Source organism: Dasypus novemcinctus, chromosome 9, assembly GCF_030445035.2.
Source record: "Dasypus novemcinctus isolate mDasNov1 chromosome 9, mDasNov1.1.hap2, whole genome shotgun sequence".
NCBI classification, from domain to species: Eukaryota; Metazoa; Chordata; class Mammalia; order Cingulata; family Dasypodidae; genus Dasypus; species Dasypus novemcinctus.
The window spans coordinates 6,166,425-6,188,104 of record NC_080681.1 but is presented as its reverse complement, the minus strand read 5'-3'; the positions used below and the strand labels follow the sequence as shown (position 1 = coordinate 6,188,104).

Below are 21,680 nucleotides of genomic sequence, written 5' to 3'. Positions count from 1 at the left end.
GGGGCGCTGGTGCCGCTGCCCCCGGCGTGTGCCTCGTTGTGCTGCCTCCCTAGCTCAGAGCTGTTATTTGTATTCTTCCCTGTGCCAGGCAGTAGTTTAGAACTCTGGGCACATAAAGATGTGGACGCAGCCCCTGGACTCCTGCAGCTTGCATTCTAGCTGTAGAGGCATGACATACACTCTGGAAGAGAGGAAGCACGGGAGAAGAGCTCAAGGATTGTTAGAGACCAAAAAAAAAAAAAATGCTGTAGGTTTAAGCAGGGGCTCGTAACCCTTTTTTGTTCCACGGTCCCCTTTCCCAGTCAGGTGAAAACTGTGGACCCCTTACTAAGTCCACACTATACTGCAGATTATTATTATTTTATAAAGACTTATTTTATTTTATTTCTCCCTTTGTTGTTGGCATTTGCTGTGTCTGTTCATCTTCCTTATTTCCTTAGGAGGCCCTGGGAACTGAGCCCGAAATTGAACTCCGATGTGGGAGGGAGGCGCCTGATCGCTCCAGCCACCTCTGTTCCCTGGCTTGTCGTAGTTTTCATTATGTTTTCCTTGCGTCTCTTGCTAAGTTGTTGCATCAGCTCACCGCGCCTGCCCGTCCTGCCGGCTCACTGCCTTCTGTAGGAGGCACTGGGAACCGAACCAGGGACCTCCCGTATGGTAGGTGGGAGCCCAATCGTTTGAGCCACATTCGCTTCCCGATATATACACGTATATATGGGTTTTTTTAGGTACTGAGGCCAGAAGTTGAACCCTGGAAGCTGGTGTTCAACCACTGAGCCACGTTGGCTTCTCTTATCCTGCACATTATCTAATAAATAGGTCACACCCGCACCGACATGTCCCCACAAGAATAGTGTTTCTTTGAATTTAAAACCCCCGTTTTAGAGCAGAGGGTGGGCATTCGGGGCTACTTAGGCAGAGGTGCTTTTGCAGGAAAAGGAGCTGACGTGCTCCTCTACCAGTGCGCACCCCTCTTCCTGTTTAAGTGTCCTTCAAGGCTCTGGATTCCCGTTTGGATTAGAAGCCTGCCGCCAGGACCCCGAACACCCAGAAGCTGGGGTCTCTAACCGCAGGGCAGAATGGTAGTGGACCCTGATGGGGCAGAATTCCGGCTGGCACGCTTAAGACGGTGTCGCTTCCCGAGGTGCTGGGGACTTGAGGAGGGGCGTTTCTGAAGTAGGGGGATGCAGTGACTCCTGTTCGCACACCTCGACGATGACCCCGAGGTCAGTTCTGGCTCCCAGATCCGGGAAGCTCCTGGAGGTAGTGGTGATGGCAGCCACTCGCTCGCCAGTTCCCTGAGCGAGGGATGGGGGACGAGCCACAGGGTCACCACCTAGCAGCTTGGGGTGGCCGTGCTGGTGGCCTGGCGTGTGCTGAGCTGGGGTGGGGCCCCAGCTGGGGGAAGGATCTGGAAAAGCTTCAGCAGTGAGGACTCGCTGTGCACACATTGGGTCTGTTTTTTTTTTTTAAGAATTCTTACTTATTTCTCTCCCCTTCCCCCCCACCCCAGTTGTCTGTTCTCTGTGTCTATTTGCTGCGTCTTCTTTGTCCGCGGCACGGGAATCTGTGTCTCTTTTTGTTGCGTCATCTTGCCGTGTCAGCTCTCCGTGTGTGCGGCGCCATTCCTGGGCAGGCTGCACTTTCTTTCACGCTGGGCAGCTCTCCTTACGGGGCGCAGTACTTGCCCGTGGGACACCCCTGTGTGGCAGGGCACTCCTTGCGCGCATCAGCACTGCACGTGGGCCAGCTGCACACGGGTCAAGGAGGCCCGGGGTTTGAACCGTGGACCTCCCATGTGGCAGACGGACGCCCTAACCACTGGGCCAGGTCCGCCGCCTCATTGGGTCCTGATGAGCAGTACGTTTCTGTCTGGCAGAGGAGGCGTGTGTAATTTGTTTCAGGTAGAGAGAACGGCACCAGTCAAGAAGCATACCCATTTGTAAGGACATGGTAGCCTTTAAGGAATGAAGAGAACTGTTTGTGGCTGGTGTGGAGAGTTGAGTTGTTTGGTCTTTAGTGGGAAAGGGGTGAGATTAGAGAGAAAAGCTGTAAGATTGTGAAGGGCCTTGGGTGTCACCTGAGGAGTAAGCCCCATGGAGTAGGGGAATTGCTGTTTTTTTTTTGGCCTAGATTCCCTGGAATACTCTTAAGTCCCTCGTTTCCTTTGTTTTCTTAATGTTTTGGAAGATTCTCCAAGTCCTTTCTTTACGGCTTTTCGGTGAAGCGGCTCTGCTCTGCCATCCTGATCAGCCTGGCCCTTCGCGAGGTGCTGGCTCATCAGCTTCACCTGCTGGTCTGGGTCTGCACACAGTAGGTGTCCAGCGAAGACTTGCCGAATGAAAGAACGGAATGTCAGATTGTTATAAAAGTTTTTTTTTTTTCCTTAAAGAGCATGTGGACCCAGAGCTCTTTTCTCTTCAATTCCTTGCAAGCCAAACAATGTCACTCACCAGGGACACGTGAGCCCCACCGGGGGAGCTGGGCACGACGCCTGCCAGTGTCCAGGGCAGGCTTAGAGCGTCATCGGGGAAGAGGGACGGATGGGGAAAAGGAAGAGCAGAAAGGGGTGTAGCAAACAGTAAATTAGCGGGGAGGTGACAGAGCTGTCCCAGGTAGGGGCAGGGGAGCATCTCACCAACAGTTTTCTCAGGGGCTTATCATGCCCACACGAGAGTTTAAATCCAGTTTGAATCTATGTACCCAGTGGCCCCGCCCCCTCATTATCTCTAAACTGGAGGCTGAAAGGCGGACCAGGTGTTCCCACAGAACTTGGCAGGCTGCGTCGGCCAAGCCAGGGAGAGGAGTGAAAATGGCTGAGAGCGAGGCATGCAGGGCAGTGCTTGGGCCTCCAGCAGCTGTTAATTTTATAGATTGCTCTGAAATAATCCTTGTAGATAGATCTTGCCTCAGCTTTTTCTGTCTGTGGTCCTTGGACAGAGTTGTTTAAATCATTTCATGGTTATTGAATTATTTTGGCTCCTCACCAGTGTAGATTGCCTCAAAGTGGTTTTTGCATCTCCTTTGTTGATGTTGTTGTTTGGTCATATTACTTCTCCGAACCCCAGTTTCCTTATTTAATCCTTTCAAGGTTGAGTATTAAATCATGTGAACATGATTTGCAAACTGCAAAGCAAAACCATAAATGTCAGTGTGGTTTTTATCAATTACCGAGTCCTGAAGGGCAGAGTTGTCTACTCAGAGCTTAGTTGACTGTTATCAGCTAGGGTTCCATCAGAGAACTGCACCCACTGTTATTATGTGGCCTAAGGCATTTCTTAGAGGGGTTCGGCCTTACACATTATGGGAGGAGCTGGGGAAGGGAAGTTCTGGTGGGGGAGTTGGAGGCCAGGGAAGGACCACCGACAGCCCTCCTGAAGATGGCAAGGGTGGACAAGGCTAAGCTGGCGGAGGAATCTGGGAGCCAGGCAGAGAGAGACTGAAGGGAGGCTGGCGTGGGCCTGTGGAAGGGTTCCGGCCTCTTCACAGCCTCACGTCTGAGTTTGCAGCCAAGCGTCTGCTGGTCTTGGGGTCCTGTTGGTCAGTACGGAGGAAAAGAGGCGCACTAAGAAAAGTGAGGAGAAGCCGACCCTTACTGTCACCCACTGGTGTGTCTACGTCTCTTTCGTCACCTTTAACTGTGATGACCCCCTGAACGTGATGCCCGCTACCGGACGTCCACCTCCCAGTTCTCTCATGAATTTCTCTTTAGTCCAGGGGCTCTTGACCTTTTTTGTTCCAAGGACCCCTTTGGCAGTTGGGTGAAAACCAAAGACCCCTTCTCAGAATGTAGCAGCAGATAATTCTATGACATTCAACATCAGCTTGTCTTTAAATTTTAGGGTTATTCAAAATTATGTTTTACAACTTGCCCATAATTTCAATACCTGATAACCTAGCACGGTTCAATGTCTGTTCGAATGGGTCATTTCTGGCAACTGTTTAGAAATTCGAGTTTTCCCACGGCGTCATTAAACCATCTCCGCCATCCTTATCGACCTTTTCCGCAGGCAGTAATCCACTGCACTCAGAACACGCTACATCAAAAGGAAAATCACACTAAGTCCACACTGCACTGTGTATTATTTAATAACTATATGAACACCTGCACCGACACATCCCCGTAAGAATAATGTTTTTTTGACTTTCAATTCAAGCTCATGGACCCCCTGAAATCTGGCCCATGGACCCTGGTTATAAACCCCCTGATTTAGTCCAAGTCTAGTCTGAAACTGTACAGGCAGCTGGACTCTGAAAAATGCAGTTTGGCCTAGCCAACCTGACATGGTACAAAAGCCTACAATACTATAATGTAGATTGAAAGTTGTGGCATGACTCCAGCCTCCCAGGACCTCGCAGAGGCCATGGCAGTGGAGGCGATGGCTAGCGGTAAGATCTAGTGCATCACTGCTAAGGAGCTCAGAGAATGGTCCGGTCTTTCAGAGTGGCTTGCGGTGGTGTTCCTGAGTCGCTGGTGGCACTGCATTTCGTTCGTCTTTCTTGCCACTGCTGTCTAGAGCATGCGAGGTGATAGTTATCTTGGCAGCAAAAGCTAAACAAAGTTGCCTTGATCACGAAGAGCCTGTCCATTCTAATGGAGTGCCACATCTTTCTCTCACCAAGTTCTCATTTGACCTGGGGAACTAGATACTTACCCTCCTGCTCATCCCGGTCTGAGAGCTGAAAGAAGATGACTGGGTGTGAATGACTCCAGATGACATTAGATAAAGAAACTGTCATTGAATTGTTCATTGCGAACCAGGTTTAAATGACTGGACCCACCTTTCTTCAGCCCTGCTGCTGGCCACTTCCTAGTAACCGCCTTGCCACTCCCTCTTTTCCTGCAGCTAGCTGCAAGCCAGGACTTGGAACGCCTCTCCTCTGGTGATCTTTGCCCCTGGGGAGAATAGCCGACTTTGTGAGATACGAGGCCACACCCGGGACCTTGTCATCCCTCAGAATCCTTTCCATTTTTCCATGGTCTGCTCCCATGTTTCGCTCTGGGACCCCAGGCTCTTCCCTTCACTACTTTGAGTCCTCCTTGGGATTTCCTTGGTCTTGAACTTGCCCTCTTTGTCCAGTCCCCCAGGCCAGTCACACTCTCCTTGGTCCAAATCCAGGGCAGACCCTGGTGGTCAGCATTTCAGCAGTGAGCTTGTTGCCCTCGGAGCACCCTCTGCCAGGTCTGCTTTGCCGTTCCTCGTGCGTGTGTGAGTAATCCACACCACCTGTCTTCTCAGAGCCTGAGCCTTAGCATCTTGCTAGAGGAAACCTCAAGACCTGCCCACCCACGGCTCCAGCAGTCATGGTGTCTTTACTGCACCAGCACTCCTTTGGGTTCGTTTTGTGATGTTTATGTAAAGTTTTCCACAGCCTTCAGCATCTTCTCTGCTGGTTTATTGAGACAGTGGAGACCAGCCTACATGAGGGGCCTCCAGCTTTTCACCTCAGGACTTTTCTGTGTTTTCACCCATCCTTTTCTCCTTCTAACCTCTGAGAAAAGTGAGGTATCAAGCTCTGTCTTGGGCTCTTTTCTCCTCTATGTACCCCCTTGCCTTTGTAGCCCTGTACTTTAAAAACCGGCATTGTGCAGGTGACTCTTCTTTAAAAATTTTACTCTGGTGACATATATATAACATGAAATTTCCCATTTTAATGATTTTTAAGTGCCCGATTCACTGGTATCCATTACATTCACAATGTTGTGCCGCCACCACCACCATCTATTACCAAAGCTTTCTCATCACCCCAAACAGAAACTCTGGGCCCACTAAGCCGTAACTCCCTATTCCCTCCCCTCCCCCGTCCCTGGTAGCCTTTAATCTACTTTCCCTCTCTTTGCATTTGCTTATTCTAGCTATTTCATGTACGTGGAATCGAGGCAGGTTAGTATACGGAAAGGGAAGGCTTGGGTCACAGCTAAAGACCCAGCAGGCAACATGGCCGGCAGACAGCATGGCTGACAGACAACACGGCCATGAGACCGCACCCGGAAACCTCCTGAGAGATTCCGGGAGAACCTGGAATGAGATCCAGGCAAGCCCTGGATCCCTCAAAAGGCCTCCCCATTGGCCCCCTGAGAACTGACAGGTGGGACAACCAATCAGAGCAGCACACAGACTTTAAAAAGCCCTGGCCTGGGGTCCCCCTTGCAGCTCACCCTGCAGTAGCCCATAATCCATGCCTTGGACCGTGTACTTTTGTCGTTTTCTTGTGCCTTAATAAACTCTTTGCTCCCTTGCCTACCCTATGGCATGTCCTTCAATTCTTTTATGCGACAGAAGCCAAGAAACCGGAAGCCCAGAACCCAGAGCCATCCAGCAACGGAATCATGTAACATTGTTTCCTGTGTGCTGATGAATCTTCAGTGAATATCTCTAGCTGAGGCCTCTCCCCTGAGATCCAGACTTTTGTATCCAACTCCCTATTCTATTTCACCTCCACTTAGATGCCCAATAGACACCTCAAGCTTAAAGTAGCCAGAAGAGAATTCCAGCTTTGCCTGATACAAATTTGCTTCCCTGTGGTTACTTCTTATCTTAGTAAATAGCATCGCCATGCACCCAGATGCTTAAACCGGAAGCCTGGGCATCCTTGGCTCTTCTCTGTCTTACTCTCCACCTCCAAAATGGCAGTAAGCCTTTATGTTCTTTCTTTTAAGGTTTATTTATTTTATTTATTCTTCCCCCCCCCCCCCCATTGTTTTTGGGCTTGCTGTCTGCTCTCTGTCTATTCACTGTGTTCTTCTGTACAGTTCTGCTTGTCTTCAGGCGGCTCTGGGAACTGATCCTGAGAACTTTTGGAGTGGGAAATAGGCGCAGATTCTCTTGTGCCACCCCAGCAAACTGGTCTGCTGTGTCTCTTGTCATCGCTCCTCTGTGTCTCTTTGTTGCGTCATCTTATTGTGTCAGCTCTCTGCGTGGGCCAGCGCTCTGCGTGAGCCAGGTCATCTTTACCCAGAGGCCCCGTGAATCGAACCCTGGGCCTCCTATATGGTAGACAGGAGCCCAGTTGCTTGAGCCACATCTGCTTCTCTTCCGGCTTTATCTTGATAGCATTTATCAGTGCTCACTCTCTCCTTACTAGAAGGCAAGCTCTTTGTGAACAGGGACTCTTGGCCACGTGACCCCAGTGCCTAAAAGGTGCTCAGAGGAACTTAGCAGCTGACTTTCCAAGGCAAACCTCTCCTTGTGCCCTTCATCTCCTCTTTTCTGCTTCAGGATCTTTCTATAGTTGTGCCTTCTCTTCCTCACATCTTTGATTAGTCCCTTTTCCTGGCTCATCCTCTCCACTTGACTTCTATGAAGTCAAGAAAATATACTTATCTGAGGATTACTGGTGGTCACTTAGTCATCAATTCAGTTGTCTTTTCTCAGCACCCAACTTCTTTGACTTTTCTGCAGGTTTGATACTTGCTGGTTCCTTTTTTTCAGCCAGAAACATAACGGGCTTCTGCTCTAGATGTTGTATAGGATGCAGGTATCAATAGGAAACAGAACCTTCCTGAATGGAGCTTGCAGTAGAGCAGGTGCAAGCAGATGTCTTTAAGTAAACCCGTGGGTGGTACTCTTGCCCCTTCCTTCTTGAGATTCTCGTATCTGATGGCTGCTAGGACATAAGAATTTTCTGGTTTGCTTCCTAGCTAGCAACTGTTCCTTTTCTTTTGCTTGCTAACTATTTTTCTTCTGTTTATAGCTTCTTCTTTTTTTTAAGATTTATTATTTATTTTTTTAAACCCCCCCCCAAACTCATTGTTTGTGCTTTACTGTGTCTGTTGTGTACTCATCTTTATTTTGGAGGCATCGGAACTGAACCCAGGACCTGCCATGTTGGAGGAAGGCACCTAATTGCTTGAGCCACCTCCGCTCTCTCTTTGTCGTGTCTTTCATTGTGTTTTCCTTCTTTTGTCTCTTTGTTGCGTCATCTTGTTATGTCAGCATGCTGCGCCAGCCCATTGTGTCAGCTCGCTGTCCTGCTGATCTTCGCTGGGAGGCACCAGGAACCGAACCTGGGACCTCCCATGGGTAGGCGGGAACTCAGTTGCTTGAACCACATCCACGTCCCACTGCTTATATCTTAAATACAGGCACCCGTGGTTTTATCCCCCACCCCCCTTCTCTTTACCCTCTTGCTTGGTGACCTCTTAGACCCCCACATCTTCACCTTTATGTAGATCTCTTCATCTCCTTCTTCAACATGTTCACTCTGGGCTCCTGTATCTTTTGGGAACTTCATTCCAGCTGCCTGGTAGGCGTTTCAGCTTGTCCCCATGTCACCAGCTCACTTTCCCCACCAGGCTCCCTGACCAGCTGTCAGCCTCCCTTCGGCTTCTCTCTGACCTCCGCGCCCAGGGCTGCCCTTCTCCAGCAGGACTCCCAGCGGCGCCTTTCCCTTCCCTGCATTGCCCTTGTCTCCTTCTTCCTCTCCTTTCATCTCCTAGAGGTCCCACCCGACCCCTGGGCCGCCTGTGTCTCCTCCAGGCTGCTCCCCACAGCTGCTTTAATCACCCAGCCTTTCGGCACTCCCACCTCTGCGCCGGCGCGCCCCTCCTCTGGCCGTGCTCAGGCGCTGTCCTCCAGCTCTGTTGACCTTCTGCCTCGGCGTCCCCTCGCCAGCTGCCCCTCCGTAACATCTTTCAAAGGCTCAGAACAATTTTTTTTTAATTAGCAAAGTTGTGCGTTTACAAGACAACCACGCATACCGTACAGGATTCCCACACATCCCGGCACCGCCACCACCCTACATTGTTGTGACACAGTTGTCACAAATGATGAAAGAACGCTGTCATAATGTTACTGCCATCTGAGTCCATAGCTTGTATTCGGTGTGCTTTTCCAGGCTCACTGCAGATGTGGAAACTACATAAAACTCTCACTGATCCCTTCAGATGGAAACACCATGGCTTTCTTTCGACACTCTCTTTAGTTACTTATCTCCTATCTAACAATTTTCATGTATACCTGTGACTCTTAAGCCATACATGCCTTAAAAGATCCAGAGGCCGATTTACTTTTCTCGCCTATCGTTTAGCACAGGGGCTGCTTGTACAATGTGTGTTTGTTGAGTAATATCATCTTACATTTGTCTGGTGTATCTCTGAGGTCTTAGCTGAACCTTTATTTTTTTTAATGATTATGAGGCTGCTCCGGTAGAACCTTGTTTGCTTTCAGATGGGCTTGAGTAGTGCCATGTGTGACTTGACGCATTCTCTGCTGGCTGTAACTGTTTAATGTGTGCATACTGCATTTTTGTCACTCAGGGACTGGGTGAAAGCTGGTGCAATCCCCTCCTGCCACATCTCTTAGTGGCTGCCTTGGGGACTCAGAGGTTTCTCATTTGTTGAGTCAGGCCCTCCAGTAACGGCTCTGTAAGGATTTACGAAGTGCGAGCTTCTGTGTATTGGTTTTTTTCATTGAAGGGCACGCTCACGTCTGGGTTGGGAATTCCACGTGGAAATCCACGGGCCCCCAGCCTCTTACAGGCCTTGTAAGGTGCCAGGGAAGGGGATGTGGGCATCCTTTTCACCATAACTTTTTCAGTTTCAGTATTTCAGCCTTCCCTGTCCCACGAGGTCCTATGACTGCTGATACTTATCTTACAGATGGTTCAGATTGAAAAGTCAGATTATTTACTCCTGGGCAGCTGGTGAGATGATAACATTTGAGCAAGAATAGAGACAATTACAAAAATCCTTTGCAAATATGCCGTACTCTGCAGGTCTTGATTTAGAGTAATGGTGATGACCTGAGGAATAAACTCTGTTTCCCATGGATGTCATAAGGAAGAGGGTACATAAATAAAGTTTAGTGTCCATTAATGTGTCTCTCTGTTTACTTTGGAAAATTTGCCGTTTTGTTCTGCCTACTCCCATCCGTTCCATGTGGTGGAAGAAAGTTGAACTTTCTCTGAGTACTCCAACGGTGGGGAAAATAGTAAATTGTAAATAACTAACTCTTGGTTGTTAGTTATCTGTCCTATTGAGAAGCCCGGCAGAGGACTTGCAGAACTCCTTCCCCTATGATTTTAGAGGAATGCTCTCCCCTCTTTGGAGTTTGAATGTAGATGATGTTAGGGCTGGTATCACTTAAAGTGATGAAGTTGGTGGGTCAGAAAAAATTTTTGAAGAAACAAAAGCTTATTGTTAACCTTTTCTTCTCTTTTTCTCTTCAATCTACTTCATATGGAGAAAATACAATATTTCTTCCCTACGTGAACTCCTCTCTGAGTTACTTTGTTCCTTCTCTGCTTCTGGTTGCCCTGGGAAGATTTGAGATATTTCCTAGAGAATTTCAAGCTCTTTCTTCTTCCTACTCAGAATAAAGAGAAAAACAACAGCAGCAGCAGCAGGTGGTAATATCAGCAAAGCAGGTGGAGGCAAACCGGCCCAGCCCATCTGTGGCTGGGTTGTACAGGTCAGATAAACCTAGGTTAAAGTCCTGGCGTAGGAGCTGGTTTGACCTTCAGCTGTACTGAACTTCTCTGAGTCTTGGTTTTCTCAAACCTGTGTAGTATTTCGTGTGCATGTGTGTTTTGTGTTGTTTTAGTAGAGAAGCTGTAGGTTTCCAGAAAGTACAGCGTGCCTGTGCTGACATCGACCCTCGGGATCTGTGGCTTGAGGTCGCTTGTGTACCTGCCGTAGAGGAGGTCCCGGGCACATTGTTACTCCCACTCTTACTCTGTCTCAGTTTTGTTGTTGACAGAAGTCTGACGGTCTGACAATCAGGCAAAGGGACATGACAGGATAAACATTTGAGAAATGCTTAAATAGTTGTCTGAAATTATGGTTTCTTTGATTCACCAAGTATTTTTATTATTCCACATCCCCATTAGTTTGTTGGTTATACATTCTTTCATTTTTGTGATCACTCTAGAGATTTCAGGGGTTATTGGCCAAGGGTCCGTGAGCTTGAGTTGAAATTTAAAAAAAAAAACCCATTATTCTTATGGGGACGTGTGGGTGTGTGTGTGATATATTTATCAAATCACACACAGTGTAGGGTGGGCTTAGTAAGGGGTCCGTGGTTTTCATCTGGCTGGCAAAGGGGTCCGTGGAGCAAAAAAGGTTAGGAGCCCCTAGATTAGAACATGTATTGTTGACTTTTTAGTATTTACTGAAAATTGGGGCTTTTTCTGCTTCTCGGATAATGCAAGACCTTTGGAACATTTACACTCCATTCATCCCACCTCTCTTCCCACTTTTTGTCCTATTGATTGTTGTCATCTTGGCCCCGTGAGCTGCTGGAAGCTTTGAGCCACTAATTTCTACTCCGCCTCTCACCTACACCACTTAAAAATTGGCAAACGTCTCGAGAGAAAAAGCATTGGACTGCCTAGGGCCCATGTCACTGCGTTTCTGTGACCTTGTCGCCTTGAGCTTGGCTCCCCAATGCCTTCATTTAGCTCTTTCTTTCCTTTTTTCTGTCTTTCCTAGTGTTCTCAGGGGAGAGGGACACTTATTATGGCAGAAAGCAGAAATCTCAATTATTGGTGTTTGGGCATTTACACCCTACTCATTCCCCACCCCCACAAAATATTTCAGGCAATTTACAATGAAATACATATCCAGGTGCAATAAATATGTTAAAAGAAGGGAGCAAGTTCAAAAGGACAAGGGCCACGGGAAGAGCAGAGGAAGAGATGGAGAGAGGAGATGACTGTGAGAAACTAAACTATGGATGGTTGCCATGGTTGACCATCGTATGTAGCGCTGGACTTTTTTGAAGCCAAGGCACAAAAGAAATGATTTTTTTTTTTAAGATTTATTTTTTACTTATTTCTCTCCCCCCTCCCCAGTCGTCCGCTCTCTGTGTCCATTCGCTGTGTGTTCTTGTGTCTGCTTGTATTCTTGTCAGTGGCACCAGGAATCTGTGTCTCATTTCGTTGTGTCATCTTGCTGTGTCAGCTCTCCCTGTGTGCGGCACCACTCCTGGGCAGGCTGCACTTTTATCACGTGGGGTAGCTCTCCTTACGGGGTGCACTCCTTGTGCTTGGATCTCTCCTATGCGGGGGACACCCCTGCGTGGCAGGGCACTCCTTGCGCACATTGGCACTGCACATGGGCCAGCTCCACACGGGTCAAGGAGGCCCGGGGTTTGAACCCTGGACCCTCCATGTGGTAGGCGGATGCTCTATTCGTTGAGTCAAATCCGCTTCCCTGAATTTTGTATATGTTAAGGAAAGACGGTCTTGGAAACTGGGATAGAAAAAAGAGAGGTGAAGTTAGCAGCAATAATTATATTAGGTTTTTTCTTCTTCTTTGTAGTTTTAGGCAAAATTTTTTTAAAAAGTAGTCAGGAGATGTATTGGTCAGGATTCTCCCGAGAAGCACCTGACAGGATGAGGTTTATGATCACAGTTGGCTCATACGACCTTGAGGGTTGGCAAGCCTGAGTTGCACAGGACCGGCTGCGAGTTGGAAGCTCAGTGAGGTTGACGTGGAAATCCCCAGGACAGGATGGCTGGCTGGAGAAGAGTTAGAAGCCCCCTTCTACTGCTGGTAGCCTCAAGGTTGCCTCTAAGACCTCCAAGAGGTTGGACGAGGAGACCCTCTCAGCTGAGGGCGGTATCCTTTGTCGATTGGATGCAACGAGCCGTAGATGGAATTATCTGACTAATGATTGAAATCCACGCAGTCTCCTCCCAGTAACCATCAGGCCAGTACTTACTTGACCAAACGACTGGACGCCATCACCTCGCCAGGTTGACACATGAACTTAACCTTTACAGGAGGCGGTGGGATGGAGGGGAGAGGTGGTGAGGCTTGCCTAAGGAGGTCTCTAAGCGCATCAGGCATTGCAACGTGGTGCTGAAACGCTAGTAATTGGGATTGCTGAAGGTTTGGCCTGGACACTGTAATAGCGCTGTGTAATGCGGATATTAAAGTACCCTTGTTTTGTCTTGCGCGTCCAAGGTACTCTGGGGCTGTGTGGTTCCTGGCTTGAGAGGCAAGAGGTATCTATATAGTTTCTGTTTTCTGGGAAAGAGCACACAATGATCCATCAACAAGCGTGTTTTTTCTGGTACTAAATTTTAAGGGGATTTTATTGTTCAGCTTCTTGTGTCACCAGACAACACAATAGTGTCCTCAGTAGTCCTTTTAAGGCTGATAATGTAATTTTTGTCATATGAAGCTTTCTTATATTGACCCCTGGAAAAAAAAAACGAAGCCATAATTTTAAGGTATAATGTAGTAAAAACTTTTTATGGAGAGCTAAACCAATACAGTTCAGAAACAGAAGTGTTTGAAACTCTAATTTGAAACACTTGGAAACTTGGAAAACCAAAGGAAAATTTTGTTCTTTTTCCCTCAGTTATCAACTGTTACTGAGAGAGCTTTTGACAAAAATTGGCAATGTGTGGCTTTGTAGATATTCATTTTCATTTGAAAAGAGCCATATGCTTTATTTCTTACAAGTTACACTTATTTTTAAATATCATTAGCTGTTATTTAACAATATTAAAGGAAATCTTCCCTAAATGCCAGATTGCTGGTGGCAAGTTGAAATTCTCCAACCAAAATTTAAAATCTTGATTTACACGGATGACAGGACTTCGTAGATCTGCATGCAAGACTCTGCTCTGGTTTATATCTTTTCAGATCAGGATTTGATCTCTCAAGCATCTGCTCACACCTGCCTTGCTTTTCCCAGAGGCACGATAGCGTAGCCAGTGGCGAGGTGTGCTCTTGCAGGCTGAGTTGGAACGTGGAGGAAGGAGTGCCCGAGTGACGGCAGGGGAGGCGGGGAGGGCTGCCGGGAAGAGGTGGTGCCACAGCTGTTCTCCCAGCGTCCTCTTCAGAGATGGGTGGGAGCGCGTTCCAGGTGAGGGAAGCCCGGGGCAGAGGCAGTGCAGCGGGAGAGGGCAGGGCGTTTTCAGAAAACCAAGGGCGGTTTGTTTCGTTGGGGTATAAACATGGGAGAGTGGGAGGATGGCAGGAGATGTAGTTGGACTGTTAGCCCTGGGCCAGCTCACAAATGCTCTGTATGTCATTCATTCATTCATTTATTGAGCAACTACTGTATACCAGGCCCCGTTCAAGGCCCTGGCAATTGAGCATTGAACGGATCAAAATGACTGCTAGTAAGGAAGTTACACTGAAGCGGGGAGCCAACACTGAACAGCATCGGCAGTAGAGAGGCACGCCCACCACGTGTGTCAGTGATGAGTCCTAACCTCGCAGGAGCAGGGATTAGGGTGGTCAGTGAGGCCTGGCTGAGAAGGGAGCCGTGGGACAAAGGTCTGAGGCTGGCGAAGGAGCCAGCAGGGCGAAGGTCCGGTTGTGCTCTGGGCCGAGGAGCCATGGGAAGGCCCTGAGGTTGGAAAGGGCTTGGTTGGTTCCAGGGCCATCAGCGAGGAGCGGGGCTGGGGTGCAGTGCAGGGAGCCGGGAGAGCAGAGGAGGTCCCAGAAGTGAAGGAGCCGGATGGGGAGCCTGCGCTGTCTCCACCTGTCATCAGAACAAGGGGGCGTGGCCGGCCAGTTCTGAGCAGAGCAGCCCGGCAAACGCTCCAGAAAGGTCCCTCCGGCTGCTGGGCCGAGAAGAGGCTGGCGTGGAGCCGGGAGGCTGGCGGGAGCAGTCGCAGTCCTGCGACGAGGGGCCGGCGCGGGCCAGGGGGGCGCGGTGGGGCGCGCGGTGGTGATTTTGCCCTGCGGGCAGCGAGGAGCTGTTACGGGCTTTTCTCGGGTGCAGTGGCGCGGGTCCTGTGTTGAGGTCGGCGTGGCGGTGGTGGGAGAGGATTGGAGAGTAAGGCAGGGAGCAGCAGGCATGAAGATAGGGACCTTGGAGGGCTGCTGTCCCTGCCCAAGGGCGCGGCTGGGCAGGCTGCCCCGCCGCTGAGGTCAGGCACGGGGAGGGTTGGCGGGCTTAAGATGCCTCTGGACCCTTGCAGGGAAGCAAGGTGTGAGTGGACACGGCGCGTCCCCCCGTGCCGGCTGCTGTCGCAGGTGCCACGGATGCCTCGGCTCACTCGATCCTCATCACAGCCCGGGGGGGGCGGGCGGGCGACCCTCCACGTCACAGGTGGGGAAACGGGGCACAGAGCGGTCGAGCACCAGGCTGGATCGTCTCTCAAGGGCTCGACAGGGTCCTTCTTCCTTCTGAAAAGTCTCATTGGGAGAAATTGGAATTAGATGGTTTCGTCTCTAAAGTTAAATATTAAAAAAGTGATCATCTCTTTCCCTTTTTCAAACTGTGGCGATGATGGCTTCAGAGTGTTGGTCACTGCTGGGTAGCTGTGTTAGGAAGCCAGCACCAGGGGCAGAAATCACCTTAAGGGACAGGAGCGGGGGTGGAGGGCAAGAGCTGACCTGCCCAGGAGAAGCATCTGTGTGTGCGCAGAGCCGGGCGTGTGGCTGGGGCCCGGGCAGCGACGGCAGGGCAGGGCTGGCTCCGGGGCGGGGGCGCTGCCTGCAGGGCACTAAGGCGTGTTCTCTCCGCTCTCTGGTCTCCGCACTGGCCTCCGTCTCTTCTCCCGACGACCTGTGTGGCCAGGAGGGCTGCCCACGTGCCGCTTCTGAGTAAATCGGAGCAAACCATCTTCTTACTCCAAAGAAAGCGCAAGTGTCCTTAGAAGCCTCAGCAGCAGAGCCTGGGAGGATTCGGATTTACGTGGTTTGGGCAGCCCAGCCAAGAGGCGGTTCCCGGAAGGAAGGGAGGGCTGGGCAGGTCTGCTGCGAGTCTGCTGGAAGCAGTGGGATGTCGTCCTGCAGGCACTGCGTTCCCTCTGGGAAGGCAGCAGGTGTTCTAGCAGGCTTCTGGTTCTACCATGCGCCCCAGAAAGCAGTGAGGCCCTAAGTTCTTCTGAGTTACCAGCACCAGTAACTATTTCATTTTAAAGAAGAGCAATTTAGGGTTCAGAAGCTTTTCTTAGAACTGGAGATAGCTCTGGACCCTCCCTGGCTGGACTGGGGCGGGAAGCAGCTAAGCTCCCTGCTCAGAGTCCATCCACACTGTCCCTGCAATATTTCTTTTATGGCTGCTTCCTTTTTCCCTTTTAGAAGTAAATCATAAAGGGTGGAGAAAGCAAGAATGGCTTTGTTTTTTGTTGTTGTTTTTTAAAGATTTATTTTCTATTTATCTCCTCCCCCACCCCCCAACGTTTTCTGCTCTCTGTGTCCATTCTCTGTGTGTTCTTCTGTGACCACTTCTATCCTTATCATCAGTACCAGGAATCTGTGATTCTTTTTGTTGCATCATCTTGTTGTGTCAGGTCTCCGTGTGTGCGGCACCATTCCTGGGCAGGCTGCACTTTCGCTCTGGGCGGCTCTCCTTACGGGGCGCACTCCTTGTGCGTGGGGCTCCCCTATGCGGGGGACACCCCTGCGTGACAGGGCACTCCTTGCGCGCATCAGCACTGCGCATGGACCAGCTCCACACGGGTCAAGGAGGCCCGGGGTTTGAACGCGGACCTCCCTCGTGGTAGACGGACGCCCTAACCACTGGGCCAAGTCCGTTTCCCCAAGAATGGCTTCGAAAAAATGTTTCTCAACTTCTAATGACCCTGACCCAAATGAAAATACACTCTTCATCATGAAAATATCTTGAATTTCATTAAACAAACAAAACACCACGCTCATCATAAACACTAACTTCATCGCCCAGCCCACTATTACAGGGCTTCTTAACAAGGGGTCCGTGAGCTTGACTTGAAATTCAGAAACACGTCATTCTTGTGGGGACATGTTGGTGCGGGTGTGATTAAATAATACACAGTACAGCATAGACTTAGCAGAGGGTCCCTGGTTTTCACCTGACTAGCAGAGGGGTCCATGGAACAAAAACGGTTAAGAACCCCTGCACTAATGGGTGGTATCCCAGAATTTGAAGAGCATGAATCAAACCAGTGAAAAATGAGCGACAATGGTAAAAATGCCAAATTGAAAAGAAATAATAGAAGTTCCTGTTTCATTGAGCCCTCACTTTTGTGGCAGGCTCTTAGCGATGCGTTTTCTCTCATCATCTCATTGACTCCCTCCTGCCCTTTTTTGTAGATGGGGAAACCAGAGCTAAGGGAAGTCTCTTGGAGCTTGGGTCTCCTCGATTTCATGGCCTGCGCCTTCTCCTGTCTGCCTTATTGCTTTCGTGCATAGGACCTCGAGAAAGAGCCATACACGTTCCTTGCACCTGCACTGAAACGCTAAGCTCAGGCAGTGAATGTACTACACAGTTATGCTGGGGTTTGTTGCAGTGAAGACTTCTTAAAGGGCAGCACTCACAGGCGAGGGTCCCCGAGGGCCCTGCAGGGGCCAGCGAGCCACCTGCCCCTGGAGAAGGGAATGCCCTGCCCTTCCTGCCCTGGGACCCCCTGCAGCCAGTGGCTGCTTCCCCACCAGCCAGCAACCAGCCAGGTGGGGCGCTCTGCTCTCTCCCTTTTTGCTTCCGCATCCTCATTCTGAATTTAGATGAGGGCAAGGGGTATGAAGAAGGAAATGAGCCAGAAAATAGAAAATTAATACTTGGTAGAGTCGTCATATTTTAAAATTAATTTATAGGCAATGTCAGATAACCAGAGTTAAATCATTTTATCAGCAGGCCCCTCTAGGATTTAAAAATTGGCATCCATCATAGTAAATTCCATCTCAGGAGCCCCAGGGAGTAGTCTCCAGGGATGAGGGGGGGTGATACAGAATGGGCAGAAATGTAAATACTTGATTAGCTGTGTCCTTTCACACGAAACCTGAAATACTTTTGCATCACATTGAGGGGTAATGGTATATTAAATAGTCACAGACTAAAGAAGCTCTGCAGGCTTATGGATAGCCTACTTTTTTTTTTTTTGAGGTACCCAGGCTGTGGATTGAACTCAGGACCTTGTGTGTGTGGGAAGCTGGTGCTCAACCACTGAGCCACATGGCTCCCCTGAGTTGGATTTTTCATCTGTTGGCTTGTTGTTTGTTTCGTTTTTAGGAGGTACTTAGGATCGAACCTGGGGCCTCGTGTGAGGGAAGCAGGCACTCAGCTACTGAGTGACATCTGCCCCTGTTAGTCTCCTTTTTATTTGTTACTGAGTTAGCTTTTATTGGTGCAAGATGAGGCTTTTTCAGTGGCATTTAGTGAAGAGATTATTATCATTTTCATCGTTAAAATTAAGCTTTCCTTTGCTCACCAATGTCTTTTCTTTCATGTCCCGTCTTTAACTAAATCATTACTTTTTTAAAAGGGAAAAGTAATATATGCCTTCCTTTAAAAATCTCTATGCATATAACATCGTAAAAATGTATGTTTATCCATTTCTTTATAGTTCTTTCTCTGCAAATGTAATCAGATAATAATCATACAATTAATTATTTCCTGTAACTTTCTTATATTGCTTAAAAAGAATTCAGTGGATATAGAAGTATTGACTTTTGTCCCAAATTATATTGTTACCCATTACATAGTATTCTAGTATATGATGTATGCTAATTTATTTCACCAGCCTCCTAGTGACGGACAGGTGGCTGAGAGTTTTTGTTATCTCAAACACCACCACACCAGATATCCTTTGTGTACTTGTTCAGTTACATTTGTTCCATAAATTCATAGCAGAGGAATTACAATAGATTTTTAATGTATTTGTTTTGAATTAATATTTCCAGAACCTTCCATGGTAGAACTAGCATGAAAATGGGCTTTTTCATCAAGTGCCCATTTCATCAACTGCCAGAGCAGAAACAGAGGATTACGAGCAGACGGAATGGAGGTCTCCTTTGCCTGTGGCCCTTAGTCCCTTAGTCCTGACTCGTTTTGTTGCCACGGCAAGCGTGCACCTGGGCTGGTTTTTGCAGGTGCACCCTCGCTGGGGTGGCGAGGCCCGTCAGCCTGCTCCTGCTCGCTCCTTCCTCCCTGAACCCTGGCCGCGAGCGAGGCGGTCGTCTCAGGGGTTCCGTGGCGGGACTGGGAACGGACTCGGCCTCCTTCTGCAGACTTGGGTGGCTCGCCCGCTCCCCGGGGGTTGCCCTTGTGCCGCGGGCAGGCCCACGCTTGCCTCATGCAGGCCGTGGCCGAAGACCCGCGTGCGCCCCTTGTCGTTGCAGCTCTGTGCCGAGGGCGCGTGGTGCGGGTCCCCGCGGGGAGCCTGGTCCGGGTGGCGGGCACCGAGCTGGTCATCCCCTGCAACGTCAGCGACTACGACGGCCCCAGCGAGCAGAACTTCGACTGGAGCTTCGCGGCGGCGGCGGGCGGCGGCTTCGTGGCGCTGGCCAGCACCTGGGAGGCGGGCTTCGCGGCGCAGCTCTACCAGGGCCGGCTGCAGCGCGGCGAGATCCTGCTGAGCAGGACGACCAACGACGCCGTGGAGCTGCACATCAAGAACGTGCAGCCCTCGGACCAGGGCCTCTACAGGTGCTCCACGCCCAGCACCGACGCCACCGTGCAGGGCAACTACGAGGCCACGGTGCAGGTGGAAGGTACGGAGCCCGCGGGGCGCGTCGGCGGGGCGGCCAGTCCTCTCCACGGGGCTGAGGGGCGCCCCTGGGCTCCGTGCCCTCGTGTCCCGGGGAGTAGTAGCTGGTCCCTGATTGACGGCAGCGGTGGACCCGGTGCCCTGGGGGCAGGCCCGTTCAGCGCGGCATGCTCAGGGGCCATTCGGTGTCTGTGGGTTGCGGGCGACACCTGTGACAGTGGAGAACCTGCCCTGGAGCCAGGTTGCCTGAGCTCCGCCAGCCCAGGCCCTGGCCCTTCCCTGCCGCTCGCCAGCTGTGAGGCCGTGGGCGCGTGACGTGGCTCCCGAGGCACCGCTTCTGCGTCGGTGGCACAGCACCGGCCTTAGAGTTGAGAAGCCCGAGTCCCGGGTGCCGGGCCTTAGCATGGGGCCGTGGTGGACGCTCCATGAAGGTGACCGGTGACTGGCAGTGGTCACGGCAATGGGGTTCCTCTCCGTGGGAATGAGAGAGACTTTAGGTTCCTGTCTTCCGCCGGCTTTCCGTAATTAAACGTCGCTTGGTACCAGAAGTTGTTACGGGTTGTATGCAGAGAAGGAGTGATTTGGTCACTGCCAGGTTCAGATGGGGCGCAAAGTTGACCCAGCTGTGCCAGTGATCACACGATCCGTGGCTGGAATGTTGCGCTGTGTTTTCACTTTCCGAGTTCTTTTAGATTTACGCACACATTCCATTATCTGAACCCAATGAAGATGAGAGGCATGGTATTTCCCAAATTACACGTGAAGAAATGGAAGAGCGTAGGTTAGTCACCTGCCTAAAATCCCCTAGTTAATTAGGTAGACAGCAGGAGCAGACCGTTTTAGTTCTGGGTTAGCGAAACAGAAACATTTTTATTGCTACTGTTATTATTATTGGTACTTACTTATGCATTTGTTTGTATCATGCCTTGTTCCAAAAAGGGTTTACGTCAGAGTAGGAACGTATTTACAGACGTGGGTGATGGTGGAGATTAGTAGATGGAGACCGTGTCAGATACTGCTCCTCAGGAGACTCAGGAGGGGAGACAACGTCACGCACATTAAGACACTGAAACATCAGGTTTCTCCTTCTTCCATTACTTCTTCCTTACTCATATAGAAAATCCCAAATACGCTCTTTAAAGAAGGTGGGGTAAGATCTCCCTGCCCTGGAGCTGACTCTGCGTGGCTTTTGTGCTCCTCAAGGACACGTTAGGTCAGCCCGGCCCCTGCTCCCCTGCCAGTTCTCACGGGGAAGCTTGGACGGCAGCGGAGTTTCCCCCAGTGTCTTTTGTTTCTTCCCGGCCTTTGGAAGGCAGGACTGAGAGGAGGCATCCTTGGGTCAAGGAAGCAGATGGACGGTCAGAGACAGAGAGACGGGCTGGCTGCTCTGGGGCCCCCTTGGGTGGTTCCAGGCGCGGTCCAGTGCCCACCTGGCCTTCGGCTTGAGCCCATTTTCCCGTGTGCCCCGACGGGTGAACTGGCCTCGAGCCCCGAGTCGTGGTAGGCAGCTCCCAGGCTGAGGGGTCCACACGGGCGTTTACCAGCGTGGCAATGGGCCTGTGTCCCTCTCAGGTGTGGGCTCTTTCTGGAATCCACAGTAAGCCCTCCTCGAGGACAGCGGCATACGTTCTGGGAGTGGAGCTGGGGGGAAAACCACAGAGGAGAGGAGCAGCGGTGCTGGAGGATGTTCTTATCCAGCCCCAGGAAAAGCTGGTGGCGAGGCCCAGGCCCCGTGGCGTGTGGGGGCTTCTGCGCAGCGCGTGCTGCGGGAGCCCCCCTTCCTAAGCCTGGCGAAGCCCCAGCTCTCCACGAGGCTCCAAGGCCTTCGGCTTCAGCATCCTCTGGCACGTGTCCATCCCCTGGGTGCGGTCTGGTGCCCTCGTCATTCCTGGGCATTTCCCAGGTCTCTGAACACGGGTGATTCACGCCGTCCTGTCCCCTCTGGCTCTTGCTGCCTTAACTGCCCAGGCCTGTGTCCTAATCAGATGAGTGTTTGATAATAATAGCCAGTCATTTCATAGTAATTGCCAAGTGCCAGGCACCGCTCCGGGCAATTCTTTAACTCGTTTAACCCTCACCTCTACCCTGCGAGGTAGGTCTGTTTTAATAGATGAGGAAATCAAGGCATAGAGGAGGAAAGTAACTTCCTCTAAGGATGGCAGGGGCACATACCCGAGGCATTGGTGACAGAGTTTTCCCCACACTTCTAGCAGGGATTTTTGTTTTGTTTTGTTTTGTTTTCTTTTGAGGCCCAGGAGTTCAGGAATTGAACCTGAGACCTCGTATGTGGGAAGCTGGCA

General features: G+C 50.5%; 1 protein-coding gene across 1 annotated transcript in view; it reads left to right on the top strand.

The window, feature by feature from the left end:
* The window catches only part of PTGFRN (prostaglandin F2 receptor inhibitor), an 83,119-nt gene that overhangs the window by 13,825 nt on the left and 47,614 nt on the right, over positions 1 to 21,680 (top strand). Inside the window, exon 2 of the mRNA XM_058302984.2 lies at positions 19,013 to 19,384. Within this exon, the coding sequence (XP_058158967.1) occupies positions 19,013 to 19,384 (372 nt within the window). The remainder of the gene's footprint in view (positions 1 to 19,012; positions 19,385 to 21,680) is intronic.